The sequence below is a fragment of the Vespula vulgaris genome, chromosome 2 (genome assembly GCF_905475345.1).
Source record: "Vespula vulgaris chromosome 2, iyVesVulg1.1, whole genome shotgun sequence".
Classification (NCBI taxonomy): Eukaryota; Metazoa; Arthropoda; class Insecta; order Hymenoptera; family Vespidae; genus Vespula; species Vespula vulgaris.
This window is the reverse complement of record NC_066587.1, coordinates 5,598,341-5,622,727: the sequence shown is the minus strand read 5'-3', so window position 1 is coordinate 5,622,727 and position 24,387 is coordinate 5,598,341. Positions and strand designations below refer to the sequence as shown.

Genomic DNA, 24,387 nt, shown 5'->3' with positions numbered 1-24,387 from the left:
CTAAATCCAAAGTTACGAGTGAGAAAAGAAAGAGAGGTAAACCGAGAACGGCTCGATATTCTCGAAGGAAAATTATACGAGCGTATTCGTTGTGAGGGAATGAGAAGAGACGGGCCCAATCTCTCTCTCTCTCTCTCTCTCTCTCTCTGTGTGTGTGTATCTCTTTCTTTCCTTCTTACTTCGCTTATAGTCGTTGTACATGTCGCGGCGCAACTTAGAAAGTGCTTGTGCTATCTCGAAGTCCTTGAAGTAACTGTAATAGCATCACACCTATCGTTGGAAAAATAAGAGACGGAAATAAATCGAAGTGGATTTCAAGAGCTCGACAGGTACCCTTCGTTAACGTTCGACGCGTAGGAAGAAGAAACGCCTTGAATTCATTATCTACATGGCGCATAAGATGATTTTAAATATTCCGATGGGAGAAGAAAGGGAGGAGCAAGAAATAGTTATTAATAGAAACGATATCTCGTTTATATGATTAGTTAACTATTTGTTTTATTTTGTTTTATATACGGAAGAATTAACCGACTGTATATCGTAAAAATGATAATCGAAAAGTATTTACCTATACACAGACACACACACATATATATATAGGTATGCACACACATATATATACGCATACACCGTCTTTAATCTCATTTTCATATCTCTGTATTCCGCAGATCTTCGAGAAATCGCTGTCTAACGAAGAAAGCGTGGTAAATTAAACTAAGATATCGTACTTGACGATGCGTTCAATATTATTCGAAAAAAATCCGATTTTTAAGTATGTATAATCTCGATGAATAAATTGAGACTAGACGATTCGATATGGAGAATAGTTAAAAGACTGACTAACGGTCCAGTCTAGTCGTCTATATTGCGACAAGAAAATATTGTTAATTAATTCATGCCATGTCTCGCGGCGAAATCGATATGAATAAGATTAGCGTTAAGTTCTATCATACCGAGAGGAAAGATAGCGAAGGCTTTAAATTTACGAGTGTCAGGTGTACGATTATAACGTTCACTTATCTGTTCTTCGAGAAGCGCCTATTTGTCGATTTCGAATATTCCATTCGATTGACCTAAACGAATAAAGTAGATATCGAGAAAATAAAAAAAGAAAGAAAACAAAAAAAGAACAATAGAGAGAAAGAGAGAGAGAATTAGTAAAATCGTCAGTCACCGAGAGAAGGGTCAGAGAAACGTTTCTCAATTTTATTCTCGGCGTATATTAGCATCTTAAGAGCAGATTTCTCCTCGTCGCTAAGCATCATAACTACGCTTGATTTTATTCATAGAGAATTATCTTAAAGCGTAGAGACCTAGTGGCAGTTTATCGACCACCGCGAGGCGAACCAACGCTATGCTCGCTCGTATTCACGAAGATAACCGTAAACAGGAACCGGTTGTTGTTTACCAGAATGCGCTATTCTTCGCAGCTCGCTCTCGCGCCATTGGGATTCGCGTTCGTTCACTAGCCTCGTCTAGAAGATTCCAAGATATTTTCAGATCTACGAGAAGATCGAGGTCTCGAGATCTACTCGTTCGAAACGTCGATCGTCGCGAAATCCTCCGTAAGATATAACATGTTGGTGAGCGCGAACGAAAGGAAAGGCATAGTGAAAGGTTCCTGATAAAATCCTGTTTAAAAAAATGAAATCGACATATACGTTTTAGAAGCGATTTTCTATTCTGTGATTCCAACACGGTTTCCAAATCGTTCCTATGTCATTCGGCCGCAAATCGACGAGTTTATTTCGTAAGCCAACCGGTATTGGCAATCAGAAGACATAAGCTAATTGCAAGGTGCCACCGAGCTTTGCATATTTTTTTTTTTAATTATGATCTGATAATTATCCGTATCGCCGAACAAACCTAAACACGCATGAGAAATAAACGGTTCAATGATTATCAAAAGAATTTAATAATAACTGAAAAAGATGAAGGTAACAGGTATGTAGATATTAAAAGAAGAGAATTAAAAGAGAAAAAACATTGGACACTGAATTAACATTACAAGCTCGACCAAGAAAGATCATTGATATTATCGCATGGTTATCGGTTTATTCGTTTTACTTCGAGATTTTGACGCGAACACGGTAAAATCTTACGAACGGCTTTAGACATCGGTTCCCGTTGACGTAACATGCAACGTGAGATATCGAGCGACGAGGGTCAATGAATCAATGGACTCGACCGACACGCATTAATCAAAGTTGATTTTAAATACGAAATAAATACGATCTGATATACGATAAAGTTTTACACAAACAGTTCAAATCTAACGTCTAACTTTCGAAACCACCAAGATTTTTTCATATTTCTACTTCATCGGATCTAAAAGGACTCGTCATCGGATTATTTCTTCGATTTTGCAAGACGATGATGTTCATCGAAAAATAAAAAAATAAAAAAATGAAACGAAAGATAAAAAAAAGAAACAAAGACGATAAAAGAGTGTAATGCGATGAGAAGTTTCTAACGATACTTTTCGAAGAAATTTTACGTAGGAAGGAAGATCGTTCATGGGGAGTAATCGCGAAGGCTCCAGGGCAAGATCTCTTGGAGGAATAGGCCGAGGACGAGGACGAGGACGAGGACGAGGACGAGGACGAGGACGGCCAGGACGACGATATCTTGGTAAACGTAAATTCGAGCAAAGCGCCGTTGGTGGTACGAGTTTCAGTGGATAGGAGCCACTTTATATTAACTACAGAGTCCGCTATCTCGGTAGCGCGATTTTGATTTACGGCTAATTGCTTCCTATTTTTCCAGACTTCCTAACGCGTTTTGCATTTCATGGGACACGGACTCGTCGACTACGAGGAGGATAGTAGGTACCGACCGTTCAATTTGCGAAGCAAGAAGGTGGAAAACCTGCTTCGATGCATGAGGGGGAAAAAGAGGTTCTGGGATATTCCAAAAAGTTTTAAAAAAATACATCTCGAACGTTAATTTCCATTTTTTCTTATTTCCTCGTGTCCGAAGAATAATGTTTTAATATTAAAATGATGAAAGCCAATGATTTTTTTCTTTCGAAGAAACTGGAAAATTATGGCTATGATATCTGCTATAATTTATATTTAGGTGAACGATACTCGAGAAACTAACAAGTGGTAGGTAAGGCGACGAACGAGTTTACCCAAGGGAAAAAGAATGAAACTCGATGATTTTCCAAAACCCTCGTGTTCCAAGAAAGAACGAACGTGATTGGTTCGTTATTACGAAACTCTAGGATACTAATAAGGATAGATTTCGTGTGAAATAATTATTCGAATTTATGTAATCCACTTCCGAGGACTTATTATGTCGCAACGATTCCTGTTGAAGCTGATGCAACGACTTATTATGGATCGCGATTAATCACGTGCACCGTGCAAGTTAATCGGGTTAAACGGTAACACACGTCCGTCTACGCTTGCGAAATCTTTCGATAATCCTGACGCAAGGACTTCAAAAAGAGTCTCGTTTCGTCGTTTAAGAGAATAATTCGTTATTTCAATGATACGTCGAAAGACCAAACGATCTCGATCGATAGTCGAACTTTTTTGTCTTCACTGGCTTATTTTATTTTACTGCTATTTATTTATTTACTTATTTATTTATTTATTAGTCTTTCCCGATGCCATTTCTCTCGAGTTTTAGGAGAAACTAAAGTAACGAAAGAAGAAAAAAAAAGAAGATAAGAAGAAAAAGAAAAAAAGAAGAAGAGTAATAAAACATGAAGATAAAATACTTAGTCATTACCGTCCTATTGTTATCTTCTTATGGCGAGAAGTGGACAATGAAGAGAAAAATAAGAAAGGATAAAGATACACCCGTTGGTTTGCATGTCGCGACAAAGTCCTGCAGGATCCCTTTGTCAAGACGTTGCTCTCGCGTCCATGTGGGTGCCATATGTTGTCGTTTATAGCCCTTTAAGTCGGTTGAAGGGTAATAACGATAAAGGATCGGACGTATCCGACGGTTCTTAGTCCTTCTGCTCTCCGTTTCCTTTCATTTATTTTCAAACGAAATGATGTAGAATGTCCGTTACGAAAGAACGCTAGAAAGAGAGAGAAAGAGAGAGAGAGAGAGAGAGAGAGAGAGAGAGAGAGAACTGTGAGAAAAAATATAAAACTTGGGCCAGTCAACAGGGTCCTCTTTAACGGCATGAAATTTTCTAAGTCTATTTTCAAAATATTTCTTTAAATAAGGAATAGAAGAGAAACTAAATGAACTCTGTAGACATTTTCAATCTGTTATATATGGATCTCGGTTAAAGAAGATTTATTTGTTTTTAAACAAATATAATCCGAACTTTTCCATTATTTTATCGAAGTTTTTCCCCGTAGATAGATATGGAAAGTTATAAAATTGATTCCTCCAATAGTTCCCGCAGTCGCTTCGAGTTTCAATCGGATAATCGAAAAATAACGGAAACGAATAAAGGAATAAAAAGTAGCCAACAGATAGAAAGAGAAAAAGAAAGAAAGAGATAGATAGAGAAAGAGAGAGAGAGAGAGAGAGAGAGAGGGAGAGAAAGAGAGAGAGAGAAAGAGAGAAGAGAAAGAAATAAGCGTATAGCGTACGTTCGGCGTTCTTCGTAGCGACGATTTATCGACGTCGTAGTTGTTATCTCGTCCGGTTGAATTTGAACTCTGACCTCTGGCCACGAACGGTCAGCACGAAATCGTGAAACGCCTTCCGTAAGCGAGCGAATCTCTCGCATGGTCCACCAGCGTCATCTCTCATTCTACTCTTTCTCCCTTTCTACCGCACAACATCCCTTCTATTTTGCGAATCACGTGCTTTTAAAAGATATCGTGCGTGTGCACACAGCTCTCTTTCCCATCGAAAACTGAAAATAAGTTTGTAAAGGCTCGTAGAGATAAATAAAGTCGCGGGATCTAGCTCGACCATGGAACATCCGTTTCTCTGGCTTCCTCAAACGCAAATCCTTTAAGTTAAAACGCGTTAACGTGGGTCATTCTTTAGTAGATAAATATAAAACGTGAGATATTCTAACGCACATAAAAAAAAATAAAAATAAAAACAAAAAAGAAAAAAAGAAAACCAACTCTTCATAAAATCAGAATCGAAATTTTCCGAAAACGATCAGCGATTTCTCCGTTTATAATCAATGATATATAAATCGTAACTTTTTGATAACCGATCGACGGACTCGATCAAAAAGGGAATAAGTATTTCTTATGGGTTGAATTATCGGAATCAATAATTATATAATAAAAAGGGCTATATAAAAGGTATGTATAAAAACGGGTATGTTATAGAAATAGAAACGTGTCGCGAGAAAAGAAATATCTTTGAATTCTATTCGCCGAAAGGATGATCGCTTTGTAATTCCGATTCAGAGGGTAGAATACGGGTCGAGAAAACTACCGGTTAACGCGCTCTGCTTCTGGTGTCTAGTTTCTTCGATTCACTCGATTACGTTTTGAAAGAATGCAAAAGTTTATCTTAAGAACCAGGAAGGATCTCGTTCTTGCAAAAAAATCCTTTACCCTACGGAATTTCTCTCTCTCTCTCTCTCTCTCTCTCTTTCTCTATTCTTCCAGATAAAAGCGTTAAGGTGAGAGTAGCAAACGCGATACGTTCATTTTCCCTTCGTCGAGATATCGAACGAACGAATTTCATTCGGTGGAAGGGCGAAACCTTAAACGAACCGCGAGAAAGGAACGAACTCTTCGCCTCGCGACATAAATATCGCCTTTCTTATCGTCCTCGGTGATCTTGGCTATCGAGAGTGCTACGGATATTCGATACGAATAAGGAGAATTAATTACCACGACGGAAATGGTACGACGTGGCATTACACGAATCGGGATTCCAACGCTGATAAAAAGTTTTACCTACTGGCTTGCAAATGGCGCGAAAAGTACGACTACCAATCCTCGATACATACCATGGGACCCTTCTCTTTATTTTCTTGACCCATTCAGATTAGTTATTTAAGAATATATTTGTATAAATAATTTATAAGTAATATTTATTTGTTGGGTTTTATTTGTTAAGAATAAATTATAATAAATAAATCGTTTCTTATGTTCTTAAATGAACGAATATTAATCAAATAATAATTATTGATAATGATGAGAAAAATGATATGTGTGCATGTTTTATCGAAAAATATGATAGAGACAATTTATTCGTATATTTCGTTTTTCAAATACCGTAACGAGATATTAGAAGCGATAAACGTGTTAACAGTTTTAGCGCCGATATAAAGAGAAAAAGAAGAGATAGGTTTATAAAAGAGATGTCGATGGTTTTGATTTTATGAAAGCAGTATGGCGAATGACTCGATTTTCCGGCTCCCTGATCACGCGCTTCTATATCGATAAATAATGAGTCGGGATGAAAACGATTATGAAATGTGCAGGCGGGACTGCTACAAACTCGTATTAAGATGGAGCAACTGCTTTAATAAGAACGAAATAACCTTAATGTCCAATTAAAGAATTGGTATTTTCTTCCTAAACTGGTATTCTTCGGTTTCGATCATTACAATATTTTCTCAGTACATTCAAAAGTGCGATTTTTACTTTGCTACGAGGTTAAGTGATAACTATTTCCGTTTGAAAAAAAAAGTACCTATATAATTCGTTGATACAAAGATAATTGATCAAATATTTTGAAAAAAAAAGAAAGAAAAGAAATAAAGAATTATGAACAATTAATTGATGCTACACACATTTACAAAATAAATTTGAATAAAATTCAATATTATTTTTCGAAGCAATTAATGTAAATCCGAGAGAAAGATTTAAAAGAAGATTGTTATCATCGATAAAGTAACAGGAAATTGCAAACGAATGAAATCGATCGATCGGGAATATATATATATACATACATACATACATACATACATACATATATATATATATATATATATATATATATATATTTAGTTCCGTAACATCGAATTCTCCCGAAAAATTCCAGGCAAGTTATCTTACGAATACGCATTATCTTGGAAATAAATGCAGACTGGGTACTTGGTAGAAAACTTACGAGCGCATTCCTTCGTTCAGAGGTAAGCTCCTCTCTCGATCGGGAAGTAAATGGCTCCTCTCTCGTGCTTCCGCTCTACTGCTTGCACCTACCTTACGAGCTATCCGCGAGTACGCAGGTGGACGTGAAAAGGAGATATCGTAATTGGAGAGTATTCCTCTCGCGATAGCCCGTCCGGACGAGACATATTTCTCTCTTGGTATTTATGTTACAGATAAAGCCCGAGCTTCGTGGGAGATACGAGAGGAGCGTATACTCGCTTATACCCTATAATCTTTTATCTGACAACACGTACGCTTTCATTTTTACTAAACGGAAAGTGTATTTTTGCGATAGCGTCCTATCACGAGCTAATATCGTTATTTGTGTAATTAAAACGACTAGATATCACGAAGATTTCATGCAAAAAGAAATAGGAACGAAAGGATTACAAAAAAGAGAGAGAATGATGTTTCGTGAAAATCAAATCGATTTTCTCGTTCAGATTAGTTTTTCATCAAAATAACGTATTAATCGCTTGTATTCGTATCACTTGAATTAATTCAAATATTTGACGAGTCAAGCTGATAAATATTTCTAGTAAGTACAAGTTTAGTAGTTGGGACCGGTTATCGATTACACAGAATCATTTTCTCATATAACACATGTTCGATAATCGAATAATATCTATGTAAGTGTTGGTTGCCTGCAATGTAACGATACAGGCTAGATCTGATATGCTAAACTATCCTAGTGTAAAGCTATATTAGATGAACCATACGTGGATATACCTAAACGTTAATATATATAGTAAGTAGATATATATATATATATATATATATATATATATATATATACAACAAGTGGATATATTATCCGTCTCTTTGCGCTAAGTTATGACATCGATTACTGTCGTGTTATATCCAAATCGATACGGCATCATTAAGAAGGTAGCGATAAATATTGAAACGCGAATTACAGCAAACATTAGGATTCGATGGGAAAACGTGCTTCGATGTGACAGCGCCTTTGCATCGGTACACGTGTTTTTATCTTACTCTTTTTATCCATCTCTTTTTCTTTCTTCTTCGAAACCATCCGGATGAGAAACTAACGAGAGAGCTTCAGGCTATTTTTTACTCTTACCTAAGGAGAGAAGATGCCAAAGACGACGAAGATGCGTATCTTTAGGTACCTTGCATCATCGCCGATAAGACCCAACCCGAACCACTCCTCTCTTTGAATAAACTTTCGAGTCGAAGGAAGGAAGAAGTAGACGCTCCTTAATTTTCTCATGTGTTTTTCTATTAACACTACGACTGTCAAGGAAATTATGCAGAAATGAATATATATATATGCATGCATCTGACGCGTATCTCATACTTTTTAAAAGACAGAACTACCAGAGAAATTTTACAATTATTTTATATAAAAACTTGATCATCATTATCGTTGACAATCGTTGTATTATAAGCGCGCAATGGACAAATCACAATCGTTAAAAAAAGAAGAAAAGCAAAAAACAGAATAAATCATACAATAAATAAACTAATCTCCGAGGAAGAAATTCGAAGAAGACGTATCATGATTAGAAAGAGTCGTTCAAAGCGGAAGGCTACTGCGAAATTCGCATCGAAGGCGTATCCGGGCTCGTCTAAAGGCTTCGCTGGAAGATGATTCAGCAAGAGCGACACACAGAGACGATAGTAACTCGGTGTAAAATCGCTGACAGTGGTGCTGACCTATGCTCTCGAAGGCCGTAGTAACCGAATACCTGTCTAACAGCCGGTTCATTCATGCTTATTATCCCGACACTTAATTTTAGTCTCGCTTCGAAGTCGCGTGATTCCTGTCCCCGGTTCTTAAGTACGACAGTCACGACGCGTCCGGAGAAGCGACGAAGAAAGAGAGGAAGAAGAGCAAAAAACGATAAAGAAGAAAAAGAAGAGACAAGAGAGGATGAGAACGAAGGGAGAAGGAGAAAGAAGGATAACGACAGGTTGCCTTTTTCGCTCTTTGCCCGTGTCTACGACGAGAAAGTAAGTACGTGTGCACGCACGAGCCCATCCGAGAGACTACCTCTTAGGCTATCTACATGACGAATGAGAAGTCTGTGCGCATTAAGATCACAAGTTGGCGTCTGGTAACGGTGGATGCTCGACGGAGTATGACACGCTTGTTCCTCATCGTAACCGGCTAATCGACGAAAGAACGAGTTTACGACGTTAATAATGCGCCCTTATTTTCATTAAAACCGATACACAAAAACCGATCGATAGCAGGAGTGGCTGCGGAATAACATTTTATATTTATATTTTCTCGTTTTACTTGTTTCTTTTTTTTCCGTATCGGATCCATAGGATAAGTAAACGGATCGATGGTTTTTGGCGCACGGAGAGGACACGTGGGATTGTCGTCTCTTTTGGATACCTACCTACCACTCGAATCCTTTCCTCTTCTCCCGATGAGAAAAGAAGTTCGGTATGCGCAGGTGTACGACTGTCGGCGAAGGTAAATGCGTTTGCCCAAGGTCTTGCGCCGTTAAGTTTCTTCTCTCCTTGCCCGGTTTTCTCATCGTCCAAACATGTCCCGATGTGAGTGTTGACCCCTTGGTTACCGGGAAGCCATCGAGAGTCGAGAGCGGGACGATGTCGCACTCGACGCTCTATCTATGGCCACCGGCGAGCATCTACCGGCCGTTGGCTTTTTAGAATCGCTAAGAATTCGCGTCCAGAATCCACCTTGGGAAAGTTGCGTCTCGCGCATATATTCGCCATTTTGTCATGCCCAGTTCGGATTTATAGGGAAAGAAAGAGGCTAATGTTACTCACGCGAGGAACGCGTCTCCTGTCATCTGGGAATACCAACCAACGTGGAAAACTTTCTTACTTTATCTTTAAATTCCTTCGCGTATCCGACCGCTTGTACCCGCTCCTTTTGTTTATTTACTTTTACTTGACCGACTCCGAGAACGCTTTCTGCAAAATTCTTCTTTCGTAATTGATACGAGACGCGTAAGTGTAAAAAATTAAAGGTCAAGTTAATCTGAATATACCGATGGAGAGGTATGTGTGCGTTAGACCGAGAGCGAGAGCGAGAGCGATAGCGAGAGAGAGAGAGAGAGAGAGACGGACAACATGAGAAGAGTAAAGAAAAGGGGAGAGGAGCTTCGGTAATTTAACGCTTAAAGGAACGTTAGGTGGCTCGACGATGGAAAGCTCTTCACGCGCAAACGGTTTTGCGCAACTTTCCTGCGGCCGGCATTCGCGTAACCACCAACGTTAATAAGGTGTTAGCTTGGTCTGGCGCATAATCGTGGAACAGAGAGCATAGTGGGATACGACGTTGCAACAAAGCGACAGTGACGGGTACAGACGAGCCATATCCGGGACGTTGGCCAATAAAATTAATCGCTTTTGCTACGTCGTCTGAATAATTTATGCTCGCTGCCGTGTCTAGGAATTGTCCGATCATCACAATCGCCACCACCATGACTATTACTCGAGTATACTTGCGATAGCCTTGGGACGACAATCTTATGGTAACATAGTTGTCGTTTCTTCTGACAACGTCCTTCGACCGCTTCAAGCTTCTGACAAATTTGTCAACGTGATCGAGACTGATCGAGTATCAAAACATTAACGACAACGTCACTTTCTTTTCAAACGTCTTTGCACTCCTTAAAGAGACACTGTCGTGATCGCGAATAAAAAGTCTTTCACTATCGATTTGGCAATGGAGCACGAACGATGTCCTCTTAATTTCCAAGCAACTTATCTCGCCACGATCTCTGAAAAGTTTTGCGTTTAAAAGAAAACAGTAGCTATTAGAAACGAGATCGACGGTTTGAGGAACGTGCATTTAGTTGGTATATCATAAATCACGTAACAGCGACAAGCGATTAGAATAATTATTAGTGGATACTATAAATAAAATAACCAGATAGCCCTCAGCCAAATAATAAAGCGTGAGAAGCGGGATGTGAACCAGTTCTTCGACCAGTTCATTTCCAATCGATGCGAACATGGGAAAAACGTTTCATCGAAAAATAAAATACGTCCTGTCGATCAAAGACGAATCTCGGAGCTTTCTGAAAAGGCACGTGCACTCGGGGATGTTTATACACGCGACTCTTTAATTGGATTTTCGTCTGCCTCTTCCGACTAAGCCGTCCGAAAAGAAACCCTGAAAGTTTCAAGGTCACACTGTCGTAGAATTCGAGGAAAGTTTCGAGTTTCGTACGGCTCGAAATCGAACGAAAGAGAGAAGGAAACTAAGAGAGTGCGAGAGGGCCGAAGAAAAAGTGCAAAGAACCAAAAGTACGTGGAACCTCATGGAGGTCGCCATAACCTTTTATCAGTTATCTAATTAGCCGTTGCATTTAATTAGTGAGTCGAAGAGAGGGCCGGCCCTGGCACCGTTCGAGATGGTATTGCTGAACTCCCGTAGCTTTTACATGTGGTGGTGATGTCGGTGCCGATTAAATGGCTACCACACATCCGTAGTCGTACGTAATTTTAATCGACGTCCATGTAAGATAAGAAAGGTCGACGAATGAACCAACAGCGAACCGGCAATGCAATTAGCCGTCTTTTTATTTATTTCCCTATCGACCTCCTTTACTGTAAGCCGCTCGTATAAAGTTGTAAGTACTGGAGAACGTTGGCGAACGCTGATGGAGAAATGAGAGAGTTCTCTCTCGGAACACAAGGATTCCCTTGATCAGCCAATTAGAAATCCTGTTTACGCGCATTAACGAATAAGTTTAGGGTCATTGTGTCCATCTAAGTGAAACGGCAATGCATTTCTCTCATGAGATTTTCATCGTACGGGTCCTACGTTATCGCGATGATGGCTTGACTTTTATAAGACGTGAAAAAGAAGCCAACGTCGAGAGCAATTTTAGCATACAGACAAATACAGAACGTAGTTGATCGACGTATGAATCGATGTGTTATTTCTATTCCAATCGTTGAAGGTACCTGTCGAAGATTCGATTCGTTCGGACGATGGTACACGAATGGTACATTTTCTTCGTACGAACGTCATTATTATTCCTGGCGTCGTTTGATTTTGTAATGGTCGTAGCTAGAGACGATGGGACAGACAAAGTAACACTGTACGTATGTGCATAAACGCATACATGGACCGGATAGGTCTTGCTCTCAACGTTTTACACGAGGAGAAGCGCGATTTCACTTGAGAAAGCTCGTTCGAGCGTAAAGTAAAAAAAAAAGAAAAGAAAAAAGAACAAGAAAAAAAAGTAAAAAAAAAAAAAGAAAAAGAAAAAGAAAAAAAAGAAAATGTTTGCATAACGGTGGGTCGAAGCTGACGTTACGACCACTCACCTTCCCTGGATCTTCGATGAAAAGACCGATGGTCATCGTGTGTAGAGTGATCTCGCGAGTATTATCGAGATCCTCCAGAGGGGCATATAGGCCCTCGCTGATGAAATAAGGTTCGGTGCACGTGAGCCTGTAACAAACGAGAATCGTGAGCGGATTAGACGTTAAGAACTAACGCAGCGATCCTTATATCTCTACCTTCTCTACGTTCCCCCACTAACACGTAGATTCTCTCGAGAATTATGCTATTCAAGGCGACGCGAAGTAGAGGCGAATATTTATGGTCGGTACCGTAAATCTTTCTCTATTTCTATTTCTCTTTCTCTATTTCTCTGTCTCTCTCTCTCTCTCTCTCTCTCTCTCTCTTTCTCTCTCTGCTAAAACCGACTACCTACATTGCGACTACCGTGCGATAACCGTTAAAGAGGATTCTCCTCTTCTCTAGAATCTTTATCTATCCAACATAAAAGAGTATCGCTCTAGGATAACAATATTGTATCGATGTCAGGTTATTTATTCAATTCATAAAGCATCGTAATGCGAAAGGACTGGAAGGAAAGCATCATCGAGAAACTTTTCTCTTTTCTTCTTTCTCGTGATACAAGGCAACTTGAGAAGGTTAATACGGGTCACATCGTGATTACCGATAAACCGAAAGGCTATTTCTTTCTTTCTTTCTTTCTTTCTTTCTTTCTCTTTCTATCTGTTTCCGTCTCTCTCACTCGCTCTCTCTCTCTCTCTCTCTTGCTTTCTCTCTCTTCAGTGATATGCGTTATGTCGACACGCTTGTCACTTTAACGACGTCGATACTTGTCATCTTGCATTCTTTTCTTCCCCCTTTTCTTAGTTACCTGTCGCTCAATTCGATGCCATCTATTCGCGTGCACTCGTACGATACGATATGCAGTGTTATCCGACCGTAACGATCGTAGATCCAAAGACGATGAGAATCGATTCTCCGTGTTCATCGAATCGATTGCTTTATCAGTTAACGCTTTGAAATAACTATTGATCGATAGGTGTGATTGCGAGAAGGAATATAAAGCGAGTGAAGTTTAATGTTTACGACTGGTAAATAAACATTATTGAAACTCGTCAAGGTTATACGCGATAAATAATGTTCGAACAATTGAAAATATATAACAAATGAAATTGATCAATTTAACTATTACGTGTACTATCATATGAAAATTGCTCGATGATAGGGTAAGGTAGAAGTAAAAAAGGAAAAGGAGCAAAGAAAAAAAGAAAAGAAAAGAAAAGAATGGAGATATGTATGCTACCATGGAGGCGATAAAAATCGAACAACCCGAACACGTAAAGCATTACCACCAAAGTCGAGGTAAGATCGCATGGTCGAACAACATCAATTTCGAGAGCGATTCCCAATGCTGTCGGAAGAGTCTCGAAAATTTCGAATGCCCGCGTAATCGAGGAGCCTCCTCGCGAGAAGAACGTAGAGAAGAGGGAGGGCAGGGTACGTAGGAGCATGCATCAGGGCCACCATGGCTTCCTCCTTCTTCTCATTCACTCCACTCTCCATCTTTTGCTCCTCCTTTTCTCCATCTTCCGCGATAATGATACCTACACGCTCCCGCTCGGTAATAATATTAATGGCCTCGTGTACCGGAGGGCCCGTTCGGCGGGCCCCGAACAAAAAGAGCAGAGAACGCCTCTTACGCGTAAGAGTATCTCGTAAGGAGAAGGAGAGAAATGATCGGTAAAAGGAGAAGGAGAAGGAGAAGGAGAGGAGAAGGAGGAAGGAGAAGAAGAAGATGCAGAAAACGTCAGTATTCCTCTTCAAAATCTTTCGCCGAGAGCTTATCGCGTTTCGGGATTCTTGAAAGTTCGGTCAACCTCGATTTGAGTCACTGAAGAGAATATGGAAATTGTAAAGTTTGAATAATAAATAGTTCGACGTATCGAGAAGATGGCAAATCTTCTTTCTTGTCGAAATAATCTGAAAACCTGCAATTATCTTACCTTCCTGTTTGAAAGAGCTGCCTCTCTTACGTGCCTCTTGAATGAGGAAAGATGTACACGATGTTAAGATATTCCCCGCTATCGATGTAATAAATTGTTCCTCGAGCAACATAAGTAAAGAACTCTCAGACGAGCGATCGGGTGAATGAATAAAGCTACATCATCGGGACGATGAGTACGATAAAAATAAAAAGAGAGGTAGATCTCCGCCCCTCGCGCTTTCATATCGGCTATCGAACTTCGCGATCGAGCATTGCGGCCTTTTGAAAATTAAAATTCGCTCGTAACCTACCATCTTTACTTCTTGTAACTCATTCGACGTAGGTAATTAAGTTTGAGGTTTCCGATAGCTTGGCTACCATCACGTAGAATACAATTATCACGTTTCCGAGTAATTAACGATCCATTCTGCGAATAAAATTCTACTACGAAAGAGTTTCTTTTCTCTCTTCTCTTATCTATTAATTTGATGCTTCAATGATTCGTACAAAATTATTCATTCGCGATTTCGTCGATTTGTTTCTATCCTTTACTTTCCCATTATAAGACTTACAATTAGCCGCGTAAATAAATCGGTTAGCGATGCAGATCGAATCGATTTCTTTCGGCTTTGAATCGGTAGTGTTTGCGCGTGCTAGCAATATCGTCCGAGAAAAGATCATACCTTCGACCGCCCACGTAACAAACGATTCCACCGTGAAACGATCATTAATTACTACGTCGAGTTTCTATGAATCACTTTCATAGAACTTCCTCTCGTTTCGTCGAGCTGCTTAGTGAATCGAAGAGAGAGCTAAAAATCGTGCAACGCCTACGATTTATCCGAGTTGAGTCGCTTTTGCGCGGCCCCCTTTACGCTTCGCGAATTTTGAAAGTAACGTCGAGGAACGCGATGGAAAAAGAATTACGCAATCTTTCGCACCGGCGGATAATAAAACGCCGGATGGATCAAATGGCGGATCGTAAAAGCGAAAGGCTTAAAAATCTAATCGTGACGCCTTGCGTGCTAACGCGTTTATACATAGTACAAATACGCGTCGTCGATTATCATTTCGATCACTAATCAAACTTTATGAGGCGAATATAATTTCTACAAGTAATTTTTCTTTTTCCTTTTCTTTGTATTTCTTTTTCTTTTTCTTCCTCTTCTTCTTCTTCCTTCTTTCTTGTTTATTTCTTTTTTTCTCTTTTCTTCTCTTCATACCGAGATTGAAAAATATCATTTCTTTGGAGATAAAATACGAAGTTTTACTCGTCAGTCGATGTATGTTTGCAGTATCTTTGGCAACTCGGTAGCTAAGTGTATTTTCGAGATGTCTGACGACGTCGTTTGTTCAATAATTATACAGTCTGGTCTCGACGATAAAAATAACGAAGGCTCTAACTTGCGCTTTTTCACGCGAGCTGCAGACATGTTACGAAGAAAATAGGTATCTCTTATAAAGAATGAAACGTCATTTTTACCAACGTTCATCGCGAAAAAGACAGAGAGAGAGAGAGAGAGAGAGGGAAAGAGAGAGAAGATAAGAAGAATAAGAAGAAGGAGAAGGAAAAAAGATCGTTTTGTGTACTATGATCGATGCCTCGTGTCGATGTAAACGATCAATTCCACTTTCAATAATTATCACAAGTTCTTATTTCTTTTTGCATCGACGTTACATGCATTTTACTGATAATTACGAATAAGAATTCTTTTTACATGTCGAACAGATCGTTCTTTCTGCAATTTTTTTTTTTTGTTACTTTAATACAATAGTAATTAGAACGAGAGAAATGAAATGTCAACCTTTCGCGAGAGAATTTTCAAATTTCGTCGAAAACTTACGAAATGAACTAATCGATAACGATAACTCCATATTCGAGAGAAAGAGAGAGAGAGAGAGAGAGAAAAGTCGAGTTTCCGTAAAAAGCAGCTCTCAGAAATCGAATTAATTCGCGTGAGTTAAAGGCTGCGCACGTATAGAGGATATTTTTAATTAAAAGCTCTTTCACGGAAGACTCGTACTTTTTTTCACATATACGTACAAACAAATACGAAGACGGACATGGTGCGCGTATTCGAAGTCGATGGAATCGCGAGGAGGTAGGACGATCGTGGAGAGACTTCGTTAATCGCCACTTAATTACCACATCGATCGATTTAATCGGCTCGCACACGCTGCCAGCGTCGGAGGCAGCTGCGAATCGGTCGCCAAGCGAAATACACTTCCATCCCAGCTAATTATGAAATCCTTTCGCGTACACATCTTTATCGTTCGCCCACGAGAATTTTTCTTTCTCTTTCAAGTATAGTATATATATGGACACACCGAACGAGTCTTCGTGTCGCTTCGAAGATCACGCAAACAAAATATTTCTTTTAACGCGAACGATTCTCGCCCATTTCTCGTTTATCTTCTTTCTTCTTTTTGTCTCTCTCTCTCTCTCTCTCTCTCTCTCTCTCTCTCTCTCTCTCTCTCTGTTTCTACGTTTATTTTGACGAGGGTGGTCTCGCGCAAAATTTATCCGATAGCCGGACAGGCCATGCGTGCACCGGTAACCCGACGTTTAAAGCATTAGCAACATGCTCGTATATTCGTTCAGGTTGCGTTATAGAATCAATTTGCTAAATGGATAGGAAAGAAGATAGGAGCACGAGAGAAAGAGAGAGAAAGAGAAAGAGTGAGAAGTCGTGACGCGAGAAAACGACAGAAAAGGAAGGATACGAGGTGGAATAGAACAGATGGACGGGCGGAGAGACAACGCGTGGCCACTCCTTGATTTCACGCATGCGATGAGTCGCGTAGTAGATGGAAAGTCGCAGTACGACACGCGACCACGTCGCGTGCTTCGAGTCTGATTCATACTCACCGTATCGTTCTATAGTCTTTTTAATTAGCGACATTTTAAAGGTGAACCATTCTTTACCTATGGATGACCTATCCAAGTTACATGGTTTTCAACTTTGAAAATTCTAAAAGTTTTATCTCTCGATAATATACGATGTTTCATTTTTATATTTAGTTTTTAGAACAGCGTGAACCTGTGCGAACGATATAACTTCTTGTTTACTATTTAGGATCGAACGTACGAGAGATCCAATTGTAATTGAACCATCATTATCGTTGAAATAATAATTGTAAGCGTATCCGTCGAAAACTAAACGGTACTGTACCCCACGCACATGAATACATGTACGTTCCTTTTACCACCTACGTACATATAAATCAATTCCACTTATCTGCATGATCTTATCTTGCCTGCCATTACGAAAGAAAACGATCGATCTCTTATTAACGCGTGAACTCGATCGGATCTATTTGTGGTCGTCTAGCTAAACTATGAACGACATCACTGTCGCTCGACTCGATAATCCTAATGTCCATTATCGGTGGCTAAGTGAGAAAAAGAGAGAAATAGAAACCAGGAGCAGAACCAGAACCCGAAGGCACTCTGAGAGACTTTGTTAAGAGAATACCTGCAATTGATATTATTATATCCAGGGGCGTAGCTATTGGTATTTTAGAGTTGAAAGATTTCTATAAAGGGAAGTCTTTTTAAAAATCGTAAAATATTCAGCGTGACAGCGTGACGACGACTTTTCGTAAAAAAATCTCGTAAAAAGCAAAGTTCAAAGGTCGTGGTTTACCTCGAGCATTTGCTAAACGATAATACCGTGGTCCGAGTTAACGTCAAAGAGAGATAGCTAGTCATCCATAGACCGATGTCTCCTCCTCCTCCTCCTCCTTACCCACCTCCTAACACTTGAGTCGACACAAATTGCCGTTATTTGCCTATCCCCTCTGTTCCTCTCACTTTCTCGAACGTCCTTTGCCTCTTAGCTAAAGAAAATTTATAGACCATTTTTCCTCGCGGAGAATTAAAAATTTGTAGTCTTAACGTTGAACGACCGAAACGTGCCATAGATTAGAAAACAAAAAGAAATTGCGAAAAAGATTTCTCGTCCCGTTAGGTTAATTAAAATTATTAATTACACGGTATATAAGGATTCTATTAAAGGGAACATTTTTTTTTCTTTTTTTCTCTTTCTTTTTTTTTTTTTTATTGATATACCTCATAGACTATCTCCTCTAAGAGAGGAAAGAGAGTGAGACTCGAAGTTACCCCCCTCGAAGCAACGAGGACAGCTCTTGGTAGATGCACCGTAGCGAATTAGCGTTAGCCCCATAACACCCCCGCGAGCATTATCGTCTTGTTGGCCCTCGCAGTCTTATTTATGGGCCCTCGCCGTGTGCCGCGAATGCCTTCCCTCTACTTTCTCTCTTTCTCCACGTACCTAATGGGCATCCTATTAGCCGCGGCTGAACTCGCCGTACTCTGGTACTTTTCTAAGAACGGCTCTCTAATGTACCTTCGCTCTAATAGAATAATTCCTCGGCGCATTAGTCAGGTCTTGGCTCTAATCGCGATTGCAGAATTTATGCCGCACGCCAGAGAGAGGGCGAGCGGAGGAAAAAGGGCGAAGTGAGAGAGAAAGAGAGACAGAAAGAGAGAGAAAGAGAGAGAGAGAGAGAGAGAGAGCAAGTCTCGAGCGAACTACGGCTACCATAATAATTGAATTAAGTGAATGTCGCTTAATGACACTCGTTACATTACCTTACCGATCGTAGCCGAGTCGCAAGAAATCGCGAATGCAATCGCGATGTCACGAGCGCCCGTTCGGATAGAACGAACGAACCAAGGAACGAACCTCCTCCAGCGTAGCCGAGGTTGCTGCTGATGAAATACGATTTCGTCGTACTCGACGAGAGGATAATTGAAAATTATAAGCAGGGAGTGAAATCGTGACGCGGCACTAACGGAAATGCTCCGTGAACGTCTTAGCGCGTAGCGAGCTTAAGAAGAAGAAGAATCGAAAGAAGGACGGGATCGAGATGTGAGTCTTAACGAGAATCCTTTCGAACTGTACGACTCTCTCTCTCTCTCTCTCTCTCTGGTTTTATCTTTTTCTCGCGTACGGCTTGTCATTTAATTTGCCTCTAGGGATTTATGGCTTCCACGAGTTGCATGGCTAATGGACAAAGCGTTTTCCAGCGGTAGAAACAAAGCGGATCCCAGAGACCTCGCATAACTTGGAATAAGAAAGAGAAGAAATAGGAAAAATGTCGAAAGATTTTACAAAAGGATCTACGAAAGGTAAAAGAGAGAACGCAGGCGAACGTGGTTCTCTTATAGGGAATCGCCTGGAGAACGAAGTGACTAGTGACTACTTTACTCCACCGTAGTAATTACAAAAAGATGCTTCTTGGTACGGCTTCCATTTGTACGGCTCGGTGTTATCCATCAATTCGGATTCCGCTTAATCGACTCTCTTCGAGGAACTCGTTGCACACTGGAGACTCGGAGGACTTTGACCGGAGGACTTAAGCAGCGGCATTTACCCCAGAGACGGGCGCGTATTGCTCGTTGCGTTTCGTAAAACCGGTAATAAGAGAGGAAATTGAGCTTGAGTCGAGTGAGCAACGAAGAGAGAAAGATGGATTCCTCGGACGATTCGATTCCAGTGAATCGCAGCCCGCATCGACGTAGCACGGCCTCCGTCCGCGACGAATCTTCACAGGGAAAAGGAGTAGGAGATAGAAAAGGAGAAGAGCATCGAGCGGTGGTGGTGATGTTGATGGTGGTGGTATTGGTGGTGGTGTTTGTGGCGTTTGTGGTGGTAGTGGTGAGGGTTAGAAGGGAGAGGAAAGAAGAGGAGCGTACGTGGAACTAATTTCTCCCAACGGATCCGGGCAGGAGAGAAGAAAAGGTAGTAGTAGTAGGCGCAACGTGACGTAGCGCCGAGGAAATTACGGTAATCACGAGCGGAGGATGTGCGAGAGGATACCTGGAAGAAAAAGAGACGGCAGCGGGAGGCTGCAAGTAAGAAGAGGAAATATTCTGGCGGTATCGGGACGCGACTAAAAGGGGGAATCGAAGGGACACGCGATACTACTCTACGATGCGCCGAGGGATAGGTCCAGAAGGTAGTTCGAAAGAAAGAAAATTTTAGCCTTGAGCACCAGAACGTGTACACGTAGGTAGGTAAACGCGAACAAGAAGGAAAGTGGACGGATCGACTTGAACATACGCGTGCCTTAGCTTTGAAAGAAGGAGGACGAGAGAGAGAGTGTGAGAGAGAGACAGAAAGAAAAGAAGATGGAAGAAGATGGAAGACACACCGAGACGAGGCGAGGGGAGAGAAATCACAGGGATTAGCGTGTCGCTGCCATACGAACGGGTAATCCCGCGCTAATAGCGAACATTTCCTCTGCTGGTAAGTGATGTCGTTGGTATCGTAAACGTAAACAGAGCAGCAGCCACTCGTAACTCTTCCGCCGGCTCGTTAGTCGACGGCAGCGTCGTGGTACAGTACGTTCCGCGCATTTAAATGCCGTTAATGACCCTTTACTTCTCGAAAGACGTTGCTCGCTAGTTTCGCGGACGCTAATACTTTCATTCGTCCGTCCTTCGTTGCAAAGAGTGTCCGATTAAAGAATCTTGGATACGTTTGGTAATATCGGTTGGTTGACTGTCTTTTACTTTACCTCTTCGTTCTACATCGTCGAGTCGTTGTCGTCGAGACGACAAGCAGCAAAGAAATTGTAAAGTCGTTTCCGGGATCGCGGAACGTAAGTACGACAATGGAAGAATTCTTGGTAAGCTGCGGAAAGCAAAGCACGCGACGCGGTGCTAAGAAACATAGCTACTACGTTTTCATAGGTATTAACGTATGCATGCATATACGTACAATGTACATACATATATACACAGGTACATACACTTTCGTAGTCGTAGATGTTCTTACAGTCGGCGATTCCGCGATGGAGCTACAAGCGGTGCACGTGGCACATGAATCACGGGACATTTGTACCCGCTAGCGAATTACGTTTCCCAAGAGTCACTCCACAGCAACGGGTATGGCGACATCGCGAGAATCTAGGAATGTAGATTCTCCGTTGAAAGATACCAACGCTTTGTACCCACGTAATGTTAACCACGCCGACGTACGATCCATCATTAAGCAGCCTACGTATGCCTCTGTAGCTTTCCTCGCTAACGATAAACAACATTCAAGATTGAGACTCCGATCGAGCCGGAAGTGGAAGCTATTGTAAGTTTGCAAACGATCGTTATAGACAAAGGACTTGCGATGGTGTTAACGAAGCAACGATTTGCTCGATCCTGTAGATAGGTGGGCTCGTTTTAAGATGTAATTTCTCTCTCTCTCTCTCTCTCTCTCTCTCTCTCTCTCTTTCTTTGAATTATTCAACATATAAACATAAGGAAAGCTCGGTGATGCTTCTTACATCTATGCGATTTCTCCCGTCTCGAACGAGAAAGGATCTCGCGAGACGTCCAAAGAGACCGGAAGATTTATTGTAGAGAACTTGGTCGATTCGAAGCGTTACCATCTAATGGAGCCGATAGAACTAAATTAGTCATGGTCGATCGATGATTGCGGGAATGGCGCGGGACGTTGTGAGAATGGTAAAAGTACCATAATTTCCTTGCTCTCGCGCAGGATGCGCGCTCGGCGTTGTCGCAAAATACAGTGATTTATCGACGAACAAAGAATCGACGTAGGAAGGATCGCGTCGAAGCCGTCCATCGTACCGTTATCTGTGCGTAACGTAACGTCCGTTGTTAAAAAACAGATTAAAAAAAAAATAATAATAATAAATAAATAAATAAAAAATAAAAAAGAGTAAAAAAAGAAAAATTTGCCGTGGTTTCACATCGTCGTTCATGATAGCAGCTAATTCGATGGTAAACTCGGAATGTATATCGCACCGCAACCGATTTCCACGATATTGCGCCATTAAAAGTCGTTGCCCGTGTACGAGAATTTGCCACGTCTCTACGACATTTACTAGATCGAAAGTCTATCGAGTAGTCTTGTCTGAAAAGATTAATCTATCCATTGCCAATGAGTAATAACCCATTATTAGTTATGTACGATGTGTCTACTTATAAGCCGACGAGCGCCTTCCAATAATAAGAAACCTAATGGTACACCCTACCGCGATCAATTCTTAAGAGTGGTTTTTGCGAAATCAACTCGATCAAGATTAGTCTTTTTTCACTTTTTTTCGTTTTCCTTTTCCTTTCTTTCTTTCTTTTTAATCTCCCTATGAACATCTTCTTTCCGATGGATCACTCAAAATGACGATCGAACGAACGTCATCTCTCATACGTTATATAATCATATCTAATTAAGAACGAAGCTGGTGAAAGAAAATTTAAATACTAGTCGAGATTCTATATATTCAATCGACAAAGTTTAGGACCGTAACCAAAATTTAGGACCTCGTGAGTCAGCTCTTAAAAAGGATCTTGGATTGAGCACGACTATGGAAGAAAAAGAAATATAGGGATAAGGAAAAAGAGAAGAAGAAGAAGAAGAAGAAGAAGAAGTAGAAAAGGAAGAAGAACAAAAAGAACAAGAAGAAGGAGAATCAAGGATGAATTTATAATGATTCTAATGTACGGAGGATGCAGCTTCCTAGAGAAGGCTTGTTGGATGCACGCGTAGGTGCGGTTCTTCGCGGATGTATCGTGATGATCCCTCCCTCCCCCGCCCCCACCTATCGCCATCACCACCACCACCACCACCACCACCATCACCACCACTCTGTCCTCCTGATCCCTCTTAACTTTTCTTCCTTCTGTTCTTAGGCCGATCAGATCCATACAAATGCAATCACGACGTTACGTTGGAGATGAGGACACGGTGGGCCGTGTTGTATATACGTCGTTCTCTTGGCAGCCATCCTTCGCTGATTCCGATGATCGTTCCTCCTCGCATGAACGAAGAGTCGTCTTCGTCGTCGTCGTCATTCTCGTCGTCATCGTTGTTGTTGTTGTCGTCGTCATTCGATCTCACATTAATATCATCTTTAACGACTTTTTGTCATCACCTCGCGACGAACGGAGTAACGTGTCCTTCATTCTCTATGTGATTTATACGAAATACCATCTCTACAGAATAGATGCATCAGCAACAGACATCGTAAAAGAAGTAGAAAAGTACTTCGTGGTAATCTTAAAGCTTACTCAAGAAAGAAAGAAAAAGAGAAGGAGAGAATAGCTAAGATATTATTATAGTTATCGGCATATGGCTATTATCCGTCTCGCTATTTCATTCTTTCCTTTCTTCTTCTTCTTCTTGTTCTTCTTCTTCTTCTTCTTATTTTCAGAGCACGCGTACTGCATATTCATGCGTGACAGTTTGCTTCATGGTACACATCACGTATTCGATATATCGCAACGCGACGTGCTCTTTAAAGAACACGATTTGATTGCGCCTTATTTGTTTGATTTAACCGGCCTTAATAAGGTAATAAATAATTCAACCGATTTACTTTTCCATGCCGCGACGTGGAATTTATAACGTACTGCGAGGCGATTGGTTTGAGGAAGGAGTGAAATAAAAAAGAAGGAAATAGAGTAAAAAAAAAAAAAAGGGAAGAAAAAAAAGAAAAAGTCAAAGAAAAGAGATCAGAGAGCCTGGCAGTAACTGTCCGGCAAGGAAATACAAACATCGAAAGGTTTTACATCGTGCGGCAATAGTTACCTCGAGGTGAGCGCGTATACGACTATTATGGGGATATGGTAGGTATAAAAATTAATAATTGCGCTGGAGAAGGAAGATGTAAGTATTAATGGACGTAGTCACAGCTCATTGCTTCGATGTTTTCATTACAAACGGTGGACGCTGTTGAAAGAATAATAAAAAATATGGCTTTCTCGTCGACTCGTCGTTTTCCTAAAATATGTTCGGATATTAAAATGAGAATTTAATAGACGAAGGACGAGGATGAAAGAAAGAGAGAGAGAGAGAGAGACAGAGGGAGGAAGGAGAACAGAGAGGGGAAAGGACGATGAACGTTTTATGTATTTTAACGAGTACTCCGCGAGGATTTATCTATTCGTAGAAATCACGCGGAATCTGCGGCTGCCTCGAATCGATCGAATCGACTGATTTATCGACGAATCGAACCTTATTCTAACGCTTGGACCATTCCACGTGACTTTTATCAAATGCGAATATTATATTCGATGAGTGGTAAAAGATTTGCGGTAGAATTATCGT

The 24,387-nt window shown here is 40.7% G+C and overlaps 1 protein-coding gene across 4 annotated transcripts in view; it reads right to left on the bottom strand.

Moving 5' to 3' along the window:
• LOC127072919 (UPF0489 protein C5orf22 homolog) overlaps positions 1-24,387 on the bottom strand; it is a 427,631-nt gene that overhangs the window by 159,607 nt on the left and 243,637 nt on the right. For all 4 annotated transcript variants that reach the window (XR_007785615.1, XM_051013800.1, XM_051013802.1 and 1 more), the window contains one exon: positions 12,333-12,459. Coding sequence is in view for 3 of the 4 variants with exons in the window: in XM_051013800.1 (XP_050869757.1) it covers positions 12,333-12,459 (127 nt within the window). In the remaining variant the exon portion in view is untranslated. The remainder of the gene's footprint in view (positions 1-12,332; positions 12,460-24,387) is intronic.